General features: G+C 40.2%; 1 pseudogene and 1 gene segment (V, D, J or C); one reads left to right on the top strand and one right to left on the bottom strand.

Annotated features, from left to right (window-relative positions):
• Positions 1-13,942, bottom strand: part of LOC115824838 (Ig kappa chain V-III region MOPC 63-like) — a 184,984-nt pseudogene that overhangs the window by 47,113 nt on the left and 123,929 nt on the right.
• LOC115824938 (Ig kappa chain V-III region MOPC 63-like) overlaps positions 1-13,942 on the top strand; it is a 91,546-nt gene that overhangs the window by 8,914 nt on the left and 68,690 nt on the right. Inside the window, 1 exon segment of the V gene segment in view lies at positions 4,986-5,319. Within this exon segment, the coding sequence occupies positions 4,986-5,319 (334 nt within the window).

The raw sequence follows: 13,942 nt of genomic DNA, 5'->3' as shown, positions 1-13,942 counted from the left end.
GTTAGGTGAGCAGCACAAATTACCATGGCAGGTAAAAAGTGAACCACCGTCATGACACTGAAAACCCAGTGTTTAACGTGAAGTTACCTCACTAACTCCAAAGTCCTGGTTTGTAGTACAGGCCCCTGATGTACCTGAGTAAGTCTTTGAGTGACTTTGAATCCTGCCCTATTTCGGTTTTCGTGTTCCTGTACCCCTGTTTTGTGGTGTGCCCTTTGTTTAATGAAAGCTGGTAACTAACACATGCATCCAGTTCCCCAGTTTGTGACAGAAGACTTCACCCAAATTATTAAAAGAACAAACCAGCCCCAGCTCATGGAGCCCTGTTTTTCTCCTGTGGTGGAACCTGAGAGGTATGATGGGTCTCCTCTGAAGTGCTGAGAGTTTCTCTCCCAATGCTGCTGGTACTTCACACAAGAGGGGATCCATGCTGAAGCAACCTGGGTGACAGTGATAATTTCCCTTTGGAAAGGTCAGGTATTGATATGGGCAGCCAACCTGTATGAGAGAGACATAGTTAGCAGCCAAGACTTTGCCATCCATTAATCTTTGACCTATGACAAGTTTATCTCTCTGTTTTGATCCACCTTTTAATCCCCTGCGGGATGAGACAGCAGGGGAGCACCAGAACTTTGTCACCTCAGAGGAGCAAGTCGTCTGTGACCTCTTATGTAGACAATAGTCTTCTGTGACCTCTTATGCAGACAGTAGTCTTCTGTGATCTCTTATGTAGACAGTAGTTGTCTCTGACCTAAACACACCGACAAAATTTTTTACTAATACAGTAATACACTAATACATTTTTAATGATGCAGTACAGTCATAACATCTGTCTCACATTCAAACATTAAATTAAAAATGTAAACCACACACACACACACACACACACACATATATGCACCTGTCCCAGTCTCAGGGGGTTTAGGGCTGTGTGAGTGGGTGCTGTGAGGGTGAAAGTCAGATTTGCATGTGCAGGGTGACACCCACACTCCCAGAATAGAGCAGCACTGTGGCCAGATGTTCCCCTGTCTCCAGGGGGCTAGAGTGAGTTTACAGATCATTACTTTAGTATCAGTGTCATCATGAAGACCAAACCTGGACTAGGTGATCGACATCTGAGTCAGACTGACACACAAACAATATCTCCCACACTCATACTCAGTGTGTTTTAATAGTTCTTTTTAACAGGTTATAGTAAATTCATTTATAATAAAACTGATGTTCAGAGATTTATCTTTTTTTTTTTACTTTACAAAAAAATCTTGGTAAAATATAATTTATAAATAAATCAGTTTAATATTTCAAATATAAAGAAGTATTTGTTTGTTTATTTGTGTAGTTAATTCATTCAGTGAATCAGTTTCCTGTCATTATTGTTAATATGTGTTATCATACAACTCTATGAGAGGAATTAATATGTTTGACTCTAGTATGAATTGTGTGCTGAAGTATATGTAGATTCCTAAGAGTTGAGTCTGATTAAAAGGCTGCATATTTAAGGGAAATGTTTACTGTGTCACACTAGTATCAATAAAGCTGCTTCCTTGGACTTATGATGCCCTGTGCATTTATGAATGACAGTAATGATTTGTGTGTGACTTTGGTAAAGAGAATTATGTTTGATAAAGACAGACACACAGAGAGGGGAATAGTTGTGATTGAAAAGCTCTTTATTTTCATGATGAATAAAATAGAACAAGAGTTAAGCAGTAAAGCACACACATACAATGGACATGAATGGATTTGATATGAAACACAACAATATCACATGGAAGATGCTCTGATGACAACTCAAGCTGCTGGAAAGACTCACACACAGGGTCAAACCCAGCACAAAGCCAATCTCATACACTCATAACAGAAACAAGAGGGACAGAAGGTGTGTGTGTGTGTGTGTGTGTGTGTGTGTGTGTGTGTGTGTGTGTGTGTGTGTGTGTGTGTGTGTGTGATCACTACTCAGAACACTGGTCTTTCGTCAGTGTCTGGGTCACTGCAGACTGGGAGCCCTGTGTGGCCTCACAGGTCACTGACATCTTACTCCACTGCTCCTCCTGGAGGGTGAGGGTGCTGCTCCAGCTGTAGAGACCGTCCTTCTGTAAAACCCCAGGGCTGGAGCTCACCCCTGAACTCCAACTCTTACCATCCACCTTCCAACTTAGCTTCCAGTCTGAGGGGAAGCCCTTGTTGGCCAGACACATGAGTGTGGCTTTCCCCTGCTGCAGCTCCACGCTGGAGGGGGGCAGGACCGTGAGGGTGGGGTGGGTGTCACCTAGGAGACAGATGAGAAATCACAGCTGTTATTGGGTGGAGAGAGAGCTGACATGTGTCCATCAATCAGTAGAGGGACACAGCAGTATGAGACATGATTAGTCTCCATCTCACATTCATATGTGTGTGATTTTCTTCTTTAAACACACACTTTATCTGTGCTTCAAAAACAGACAGGCTCTGTCTCTTTCACTTCCCTTATCTCTGACTCACAGAGCACAACCAAGATCAGCAGAGCGTTGAAAGACAGTTACAGTCATTTTATAAATAATTGTTTATTCCAAAACACACTTTCATGTAAAAGTAAAATGCATCTCTAGAATTTTTTTGTTTCTGTTCTTTTGGAGCCGTTGAAGAAAAACATGTTTTTTAAAGTTCCCTCATACGATCAGTTTTTTTATGTATTATACATATTGTATTAAAGTGAGGTTTACTAATTGTGAGGTTTATTGAGGGAAACAAGTCAGATGAGTTTGAGTTTTGAAGACATTCTGTTGCAATGAAAATCATGACATTTTTTAAGACAAATATTAGTGATGTTTCAGATTAATTCAGTAGTTTTAAATCCCACATGAACTGAGACAGAAATCTACGGTGTATATTATACTAGATTTCTGAATTATTAAACATTATTAAACCTTATTACTAAACGCTTGAAATTAAACATTACATGTCAATGCCAAATGGATGTCATAATGTAAACCAACCTTACAAACTACATCTGTCTGCCCTTTTCTCTATTTCTCTGTTTCTATCCAAGTTGTTACATCTCACGTTGGGTTGAAATTTTGCAGTTATATCCAAATATATATATTTTAATTCAGACCATTATTATTCATCAACATCCCAATTCTGATCAGGCAGCTTCTCAATAAATTTACATTTCAAAAATTCAAAGTATTCCGGTTTCATTTTCTATCATTTCTATCAAAAAAGTGAGAAACACAAAGGCGACTGTATTAGAGACTATTTTATTCTAACAGCCAACACTGTCACTGGATCAACACTAAATATAAATAAAACTTAATACTATATAAACTGTGTCATTTATAAACTACACAGTGTTACTACACTTTATTTGAATCTGGATTTAAAATGTTTTCATAAAGAGGAGAGACTTTTACTTACGTCCAACTGAAACTTTGGTGCCTCCACCAAAAGTCAACCACAGTGATACAAACTGGTTAAGTGGCCGTACAAAAACCTCCTGCTCTAATGACTCTGATCTCTCTGAGCTTTACAGCACATTGTTTCACACTGTTCACATTATTACTCATCAGTCTATCAATACTCATCAATCAACCTATCAATTGCTAAATCATTTCCTAAAACAATTGATAGATTTGATATTTAATAAAGATAAAATACATCTGGATACTCACTACCAACATCCAGTTTGATTCCTCCACTACTGAATCACTGAACAAAAACCCTCTAATGCAGAAACAGATGGAGTCAAAGTTGAACAATTAGAGACCTGGGTATAACACATTGGCCCCTACTGGACAATGTGGGAATCTCAAATAGTTAAGTTTCTCTCTGTGACTTCTAGGAATGTGTGTTAGACAGGTTTCCTCATCCACCACAGACCTGAAGGTGTCTGCAGGAGCCTGGACAGAGTCCAGAACAGAACAAATGAGGTCCAGGTGAAGCTGATCAGGGAGGACACTCCTGAGTTCAGACAAACCACATCACTGCTCTTCACACAGCCCAGAGACCCAGATGAACACACACATTCTCTCACATTCCTCCTCTCATTTACACACACACCCACAGAGAGAGAGAGGCAGAGAGAGAGAGAGCGCGAGAGAGAGAGAGAGAGAGAGAGAGAGAGAGAGAGAGAGAGAGAGCAAATCAAACTCTTCTCAGAAGATCAAACACACACTCTCAGTTTAGTTACCCAGTACAGTACAGTACAGTACAGCTCATTAATCCAGTTGTGTAGATGACAAAGACAAGAGGACAAATCTCTCTCAATAATTTAACACTAAAGTCAGAGTTTAAAGGCCAGATGGACTAGAGAGATAGAGACTCCATTAAATTAATTTATTAGTTATAAATAGAGTTTCTATTGAAGAAGAAAATATTGCTCTGTTGAGTCAGTCAGAGGTTTTGAGGGCAAATAATTTTTCTCTAATCATTTAATCATTTTATTTTTTTTTATATTTCAGCATTTCTATGTGAGTTTCAATGTATTAATTTTGCTTCGTTGATTCAGTGAGATGGTATGGAAGTTAGGTGATCGTGGTGTGTGTGTGTGTGTGTGTGTGTGTGTGTGTGTGCGTGTGTGTGTGTGTGTGTTTCATTGTTGTTCTTGTTGGTGTTTTCTTTGTTTGAGTAGACCTACTATTATGCAGACTTTAACAAAAAACCTTTTCTAAGTTTTTTCCTTCATTATTTAAGACTTGATGACTGAGAGCTGCCTGCCCCAGTAACTTAACCCACAGCAAGCATGACTTTCATCACCATCTTCATCTGGACACTTTTGTGTTGTATAAAAGGTAAAAAAATGTATTTCATAGACCTTTTTTGTTGTTTTCAAAGTATTTTATACATATGTACCTCATATATTTATTGGTGTTGTTGTGATGTGCTGCTATTGTTGAAGTGAGGAATATATGACCTGTTTGTTTAGGGAATCAGTCAAACACAGAATGATAATGAAATAGATTATTCCTGGAATAATGTGATTTTTTTTCTCATCTCTCTTATTTCAGAGTCCAGAGGTCAGGTGACCGTGACTCAGACTCCTGCAGTGAAATCTGCTCTTCCAGGAGACTCTGTTACTGTCAGATGTAAGACCAACACAGCCGTTGACACCTGTAGCAGTTCTCACGACTGTTTGTCCTGGTACCAACAGAAACCTGGAGAGGCTCCTAAACTTCTGATTTATGTTGCAAGCACCCGTGAGTCTGGAGTTCCAGATCGTTTCCGTGGCAGTGGATCTGGGACTGACTTCACTCTGACCATCAGTAACATCCAGACTGAAGATGCAGGAGATTATTACTGTCACAGTTACCACTGGATCAATAGCCAACATGTGTTCACACAGTGATATAGAGCCATACAAAAACCTCCCTCAGTCAGACTGCACAGAGACTGCACTGCTGCAGCTGGGACCTACTGCAGGTGCTGAGGGGGGGGGGGGGGGGGGGGGGGTGGGGGGGTGATATGACACAATGACATAAAGATGTCAGACTTCTCATTAACATGAACACACCCTTGTGTGTAAGGGAACTATCAGCAGACTCAGATCTCTCAGTATAAACATCCTGAGTGTCAACATCAGTGTCCATCTGTGAGGAATCCACTTCATCTACAAAATACAGAGGACAAACCTGATCATAAGCACAAGTCCTTTAAGTTTGTCTCATTCTATCAAGTCTTTTTCATACACCAAAACTACAGAATGGACACACACAGGCCATTAACCGCTGTCTGATTAATGGATTTTCCTTAGAAATTCAACAGGCATCATTTCTCCAAATATAAAAGTACCTTAGAGATCTTGGGAATCTGATTGATTGTTTTGGACAATCTGTGAAAGATTCTCTCAGCCCAAATGTCTCTACCTCAGAAAACTGCAGTTTCATCCAGTTTGTTGGCCATGTTTAGGGTCTGTGACAGATGTATGTATCTGATTAAATATGTAATTCTCTTCTCTGCTTGCAGGGGAAAAAGTCTCTTGGTTTTAAAGACCTAATGAAACAGTCAGCTTGTAACATAGCTGGATTTTCGTTATGCTCCTGTGACTAATTCAAACCAACATACTGTTTTCTGGTTATGGCAGCTACTGTAAATTTGAACTAAGGTAACTTACTGGCACTGTTGCCAGTGAGTCACTGTGAAAACACTTAGAAACGTCTAACAGTGCGGTGCACCTCAAGGAGGAATACAACAGCATTAATTGTTACATAGTGTTATTATTATTATTATTATTATTATTATTATTATTATTATTTTATTATTATTGTTATTATTATTATTATCATTATTCCCACTAATGAATTTCTTCCTCACGAAATTTTGCAGAATGGCCAGTCGCACTGATCTCTTCAGTTCAATCGTGTTTCAGTAAATCTCTTTGCTGAGTTAAGAAAACTCCACTGTCAGAATGGAGATGGATTCTCTTCTGACTAACCCTGTGCAGCCTGGTATCCACACATTGGAATCCTATTATTTTCTCTGCTTTGGCGGGGAATAGCGCACGCAACTTTTGAATCTGCCGAAAGTAATTAAAACTTTGTGTTTTACCGTCCCAAATCGACCACCGCCACATCTCCGTACCTTCCCCAGCTGCAGTCGCGGCAGCTTCTTGTCTTTCTCTCCTGCTTCTTTCTCGCGCAATTATCTAATTACTCACGTGCAAAGTGAAGCCTAGTTTAGACTTGCCGTTGCCACCCTTTCGCACGGCGGTGCGCTTTGGTGTCGTTTTGGCTGGTCGTGCACCTCTCAATTTTCGTAACCTGGGGCGCGCGGCGCGGCTGGAGCATATGCAAAATGGACGAGTTGTAGGTAAGAGTCTGTGAGCTGGTGCGTCTCCACAGGTATCTCTTCGATCAGTGACGTAGTCAGAAATTTATTTTCGGATAGACCTCAGCAAAAGTGAGCGGCCACGACTTTCACGGTCCATCACCTACACATTCTTTATAACCTACTGCTGAACTGAAATGACAGGTCAGACACCCGGTATCACAACTTAATAACCAAGCCAGTCCAATATTCCGTTCTTTGTTTGCATTGAAACGGAATGTGTAGTAAACCACGAAATACTGCCGCATTTTTATTCATCAAGCACACTTTAACAAGAAGTAGCGGAAAATGCATGCCCTGGCGTAACAATAGCACAATTTAATCCTATCACAACTCTAGCTGGGTTTCCATCCAGCTACTTAAGGCAAATTAACGCCTGAACTTAGCATCAAATCTTTTAAGTCGCATAAGAAATTTATTCGCTGGAAAGAGGTGATGAGTGTAACCAGGTTAAAAAGTTTTTCATTGTATGAAACTTCACCAAATCCTGACATGGTTGCTATCGTCTTATTTTATGTTTGTGCATAATGTGTTAATTTGTGCAGGTATGTTGTGCTCAGTGTTCGTTCATTAGTATGTAGTTAATTCTCAGTCTGCGGTTGTTGAACTGAGGAGAGGTTGCTGATGTCATGTGTGTGCGTGTGAGGGCTGCATGTGGAACATTTCTTTTCGTTCTGTGTTACCTTGTGCAGACGGTATCTCTCCGTTAAAAAAACCCAATAACTGGAATCATCGGTGTGATCATTACACTATCAAGTTAAGCAGACCGTCGAACACAACGCAGATTACAGAAGCTAAATTAACGGAGGTGCAGATAGAGGAACACCCCAGTTACATGAGCTTAGGGTAAAATGGTACTGATCGATGGAAACAGGTTTTAGTCGCATCAGCAAGGGGTTTGTTGCGATTTTATCACGTATGTCCATGAACACACCACCTTCTTTTGCGTTCTTTTACCTCTTCTAATTAAGGAGGGCAAGCACGCTGAGACTGGTCACCTTCGGTGACAGCCGTATCTGTCATTGTAAAGTCTATTCTAATTTAAATGATCAAATGAAGCAGAGCCAATTCTTGTTGTCTTAGCAAGTGACAGTATTTTGTAACTGCCACACTTTATGTTTAATGACCGAACTCAAATTTATGATGTTATTGCAACAGAAAATCGCAACGTAATATAAACAGCACCCTCGTTTCACATTGTGTAGCTCACGTCCTCTTTGATAACGCGGCTTTCATCGATATTGAGTTTCCAAATTTCCGACTTTGAGGGTTCTCCAAGTACTATTCAAGTGCTTTTTCCTGACGGGGAAACTCCCACTTTCCAGAGCTCATTACTGATTTGAAGTCTCACGGTAAGTTATCTCTGTGAGGGGGCTTCCATTATGACATCATTCACGTTCCATATAAAAGGTGTGTTGCTGGCGAGACTGGTCGGTTGTTCAATTGCAACTGAGAAAACGTTGAATAACAAGAGGAAGGGCTCTGTACATGAGATTATGTTCGAGGGAAATGAGGTAAGTACAACTGAATTTTAGATAAGCCTGAGGAAATATCAACAATAAAATGTGTTATGACCTGTTACACTGGAAAAGGTGGTCTGAACGTTAATTGCTAATTTCGACAAATGAATTGAACCGGCAGCGAAACTAATTTCATTTTGTCGTGTCTTTCAGATTGAGAAAAAAGATGCTAGCAGCTCAGCGGAACCTAGCATGGAAAGCAGCCCAGCAAGCAGCTCTTCCGCTGTGACTGAGGACAGCCAGGGGACCGAGAGGAAAATGAAGGTATGAAAAGACATTTGTATCTTATTATGGTTCGTATGGTTTGTCTGAAAGGCTAAATCCAGTCTCATATATCCAAATTCACACTCAGATTTAAAACATGTGTTTGGATTAAAAATATGTGGAAGTAACTGCTGAAGCCGTCTCTCTCTGTCTGTGTTAAAGAGTGGCTTTGTCGTGACTGAATATCAAGCCATTTTACATTTTGTCTTCAATCTCCAGGTGAAAACAAGAAAGGCTTCCCTGAAAGCCAAAACCAGGCAGGAGAAAGCCAAGGCAGCTGCATGGAGGGTGGTCATTCGTGAAAGAAAGGCCCAGAAGGTCACCACGCAAAGGGCGGCCGAAAGGAGGATTGCTGCCCAGAAGGCTGCGGAAAGGAAGGCTGCACGTAAGGCAGCGAAAGCTGCAGGAAAGAAGGGTGGCTGTGAACTTGCTAGTAAGATTAGAACTGGTCACCCAGATCTGAACAACTTCAAGTTCTCTCCTACCATCCTTACATACTTGGAGATTATGACAAACGGGTATGACGCTACTTTGTTCACACCAGAAAAAAAAAAACAAGAAAAAAACACCCTGAGTGCTGTAAATAACCAGTGGCCATATTATATTTTACATGACAATCACATCATGTGCAGGTACAATTTAATTAACAATTAAGCATGTGATTTTTTTTCTCATAAATTTAGTATGCAATTTCTAAAAAGGTAACCGTATTACTATACACGGCACCGTCAAATGTTAGACCTACATTTGGGATTCACACTTTGAGTCCCGGCTGTACCCCACTCGTCCAACGCTTGCAGTCGGGAGTTTGACGGTATGACAGTTTGACCTGGAGTCATGGTTGTGTTCAGGCACCTATGTGCTGGCAGGTAGAGTTGCAGTTAGAAGTACAGAGCTTTTCTCTGGGTGCAGTATGAAGTTTGATGGCACTAAGTCATTCATAGTGTGGAAAATAAAAACCGACTTCATATGTGATGGAGGACATGCCCTGACTGAGGTTACTGATGCCAAATTTCACCAACATTTGGTCGTTCCGTGTCTGGAGAGGAAGGAAAAGTGTATTCACACAAACTCATTCTTTTGCAGGCTTCAGTCGCTGATTGCAGGGACCAGTGGGAGTGAGGTAAGATTTTCTAATGAGCTTTGCTTCTTTTGTTAGATAAAATGTATTAGATATTATTTATTCATGTGCAGAATTTTTAGAGTATACTGAAGACAGAGCATCATCACAAGCTTAATAGAGACAGCAGATTTCACATGATTCTGGTTAGGTGTTTTTTTTTTTTTTTTTTTTTTTTTTTTTGTACAGACTTTAGACTCCATCCTTAAAAAAAAAAAAAAAAACAGCCCCAAAAATGACTTGTTCATCAAGCACCCATTGTAAGGAATAATTAAAAAAGAAAATAACCACAATGTTTAGTCCAAACTTTTATTTAATTATGATTTAGTTTGAAATAGGATTTATCCCTTTTTCTTTCCTTTGGTTTTCTGTATGAAACTATTATTCACTATGTTGTGGTCAACGTCCTTTATTTTATATGTGACTTTGACTGTGAAAAATATATTTCCTTATGAATGGGCTCCTTTGTTCCCTGTTCAGTATTACTGGAGACAGTATTATTGGAGATGGAGGAGCCAAAAGCATCAGTGCTGAGACCATTTTTGGTGCTTGTTTGCAGATTTGCTTAATGATTGTTCCTCTTTTCAATACAGAAAAATATGGTCGGCATTAGGCAGAATGTTCTGGATTTTGTGAAGGTGGCGACATATTTATGTCTGCGCGTTATCCTTCCAGCGGTCTGTCATATGACCGGAGCAGATCCAAGCTCCTTTGAGGCGTTTGATCCTGACATGGAATATGGAGCATCTTTGCCTTTTGGTGGACATTTTGACACTCCCTCACCTGATGGGTAAGTTCAGTAGAAATCTTATTGTCTCCTATTGTCATGATCTTACAGGCCATTTAGAAATTCAGTGTTAGCGCCATGTAATTACAGGCAGTGTTTGGCTTAATTTGCAGCATTTATTGTGTGTTTATTTGACTTGAGTGAATAGCTGAGCTCAGCTAGTTGTCCTAAAAATATGAGAGAAGATATTTAGCTTTAGTAATTTAATTATTTTGATGAACTAATTTATGTAAGCTATTAATATCGACAGTGAGTGGATAGAGTCCATAAGAACTGTGAACAAAAAGTTGTGAATGTTCTTGTAAATTAGAGAACTTGTGAGAAGGGACTTTTCATATGTTCCAACAGAAGTAAGTACAATATGTGTGTTTTACTGAAGGTCTGAAAGCGGAAGTAAAATGACACCGGAAATGGAACCACTGGCGTTGCTTTTTGGTCTCACTGAAGCTGACATTAGCACCGTTGCTCAGGAGGCCGTGAAAACAAAAGCAAGGGAACTCATCAGTGACTTTAAAACTTCCCATGGCAAAGGGGTCATGGGATCACCTCTGCTGGCCTCGTTTCTGGTCTCCGAAGTGGTGTACCAGATAAACGGCGTGATTAAACAGGCCTTGGATGATGAACTAAGGCCTTTTTTCTTGACCAGAAGGTGTTGTGCCAGTGCAGCTGAAGAGATGGTGCATATCATCTGTGATCTGCTGTCTACATTCATAGTGGGAGAGGTACCATCAAGACCAGGCTCCCCTGAAGAAGGACAGTTCACCGCTGCAAACCAGAATGCACTGCAGGTAAACGCCTGTATGACCCAGGGACTGAAGGACATTTATGACCAATATCAGGCAGAGCTGAAATCGGAAGGAGAAACAACAGCAAAGGACACCTCGGAGGACTCTACTCCTGACATCTCAAGTTTGAAACCGTCTGTAGAGAGTTGCTCGGTCGAACCTGACGCGATTCCCGGCACAACAATGCCCACTGAACAGCCTGCCTGTGATAACGTCGTTGTCAGAGAGATTGTTTTAGACTCGGACCATACGCCCGATCTGATCTCTCCATCAGATCATCTGACTGACGTTACAGAGGAGGTCTCCCTGCCAGATGATTTGAATGAAAGCCCTGAGGAGACAACCCTGCCTGGGAGGGTGACTGATGCTCCTCAGGAGGTGAAGATAAAAAGGGGCCGAAGCAGCGTATTAAAAAGATTATTCAGCTGCTTTAAGATCAACAAACAGGTGAGATGTACTTCTTTTTTTTTACTGCATTTATATATTTCTTTGTTATTTGAATGAGCATTAAATTCATTTAGAAACAGTTATTTTTCCCTATACTGACTGGATATCTTGTCTGATTGTAAGTTTGGGTAATCCCATTGAACTTTTTTCCCCTCTCAGAAGAAACCAGCTGCCACTTCATCTGAGGATGCATCCACCACCAAGGATGTTGAACAGAAGCATGAGAAATGCTGTCTTCTGAGGAGGATCCTGGCCACCATAAGGAAGGGTCGCTGTTAACCTCCCCTAACCCCAAAGAAATCTGCTGGGGCTTCATCTAAGGGTGCATCCATCATCAGGGACGCCAAACAGGGGCACCAGAGACGCTCCCCCATGAGAAAGACCCTGAATGATTCTGCCATCAGGAAGAGTCACCATTCTTCTCCTGCCAACTTCAATAAAGCTTTCATATTCATCTGTTGTTTTATGTGTGGCTTCAGTTCTGCTGTGCTGTGTTAACAGTTAATGTATTGCATTTTTGACACGACTCTATCCAAAAACTGAATGAAAGAGGGCAGGAGGTGCTAGTGGTGTAGATTAGAACTATGTTGATGCCTGAACCCATTTCCTGTACTACTTCACCCACTTTCTGTTCAGTGTTTGGCTCTGTGAATTGTATCATTTCGTTGAGGAACGAGATGCCCCCTTGTCAATCAGTGAGTGAGTGATAGTCTATGTCCCTCAGAAGGATTCATTCAGACTCAAAACAGGATTCAGTCAGAGCTGGACTCCAGTGCACTAAGTGTCATGCCGTCATCTGGGGGCGTACACATTCAGTGAAATCTACATGATGAGATCCAAAAGCATTCAAAAGGATTTTGATTATTTCAAGTTGAAAGGTGAACACAACACCCAAAACTCAAACTCAAACAGAAGGCCTAGTAGTAAGAGAGACTACACCCTGGCTACAGGCAGCAGTCCCTGGGTTGTTAATGATTATCGGTTAATAAATAATACAGACTAAGCAACTCTTTATTAATTTGATATCAAAGCTATAGTAATAGAAAAACATCAGGGTAAAACCAATATTCCTGCTGGAGGCTACGATTCAGTGCATATGCATTTTACCCCTTGCCCCCGGCTCAGCCGTGTCACTCTATGAATAACCCCAGTCAACTTGATTTCTGAAACTCGTGTTTTTAAACAAAACTTTCAGAGACATATAGGAATAGCACTCAGCTGCATTGGCCAGGAATCAAACCCAGTGCTATGCTAACCACTATACGACCACCGCTGAAAAGCATGAGCTCTGAGACCATTATTCATGTCTCCATCACCTCTAGATTTAGTCTTTAATACTTGGTGATGTAATGATCAAATTCAAACAAGAAACAAAACAAAACAAAGCAAAAAAGAATTACAAAAAAACATATTCAATTAATGTATGAATCTGCAAATAATTATTATGGCTTGTCATTGTATACACAATCACAAAATACTTTTATACATGAGATTAACAAAAGTATGACAAGAACAGAAATTTGAAAAGAGAGAAGAGATTAATCAGGATTGATCAAATGTAAATGTAAAAAAAATGTAAATTAATCCATATGTTGATGTAACAGTAAAATGAACAGCTGACACATGAGGACACAGCACTTAATACAGACAGTGAGACTGAAGACTTACAGACCTTCACCAGGGAATCATCCAAAGACTTTATCTCTACATTTGTTAAAGGTCTACATGTGCACAGGTGTTTTGGTGCTGATGATGAAGGCTCAGTTGAGAATTCAAGTACTGATTTCCTGGCAGATTTGCTAACTTAATACGAATCAGGATGTCATTCAGTCAATCGATTCTTTTAAAAAACAATGATCTTTTCTATAACTCTATAACTGTTCTATACATGAAACAGTTTTTCCAGTAGAGAACTTTTTCGGACATAGAAATGTCATCTCTGTCCAACAGGTAAAGCTATGAGCAGCTCTCAGCAAGTTCAAGCCACTGTTTATGAGTTCAAATGAGAGAACGAATGATCAAACAAACAAAGAAACAAAAACAAAAACAGAATGTTAGCAATGTGATACTATCAACAAATTATCAAAACGTTAAAATATCACTTGTGGAAACTTAAAACTTGAAAGTTAAACCTGATAATCCTGATGGTACTACAGTAGGCCTACAGTCCAGCAGACAGTGAGTTACATTTGATCAGAGACTCACACATCAGCACTCA

The sequence above is a fragment of the Chanos chanos genome, chromosome 12, assembly GCF_902362185.1.
Source record: "Chanos chanos chromosome 12, fChaCha1.1, whole genome shotgun sequence".
Lineage (NCBI taxonomy): Eukaryota > Metazoa > Chordata > Actinopteri > Gonorynchiformes > Chanidae > Chanos > Chanos chanos.
The sequence above is the reverse complement of the archived record's forward strand: the minus strand, read 5'-3'. Positions and strand labels throughout refer to the sequence as shown.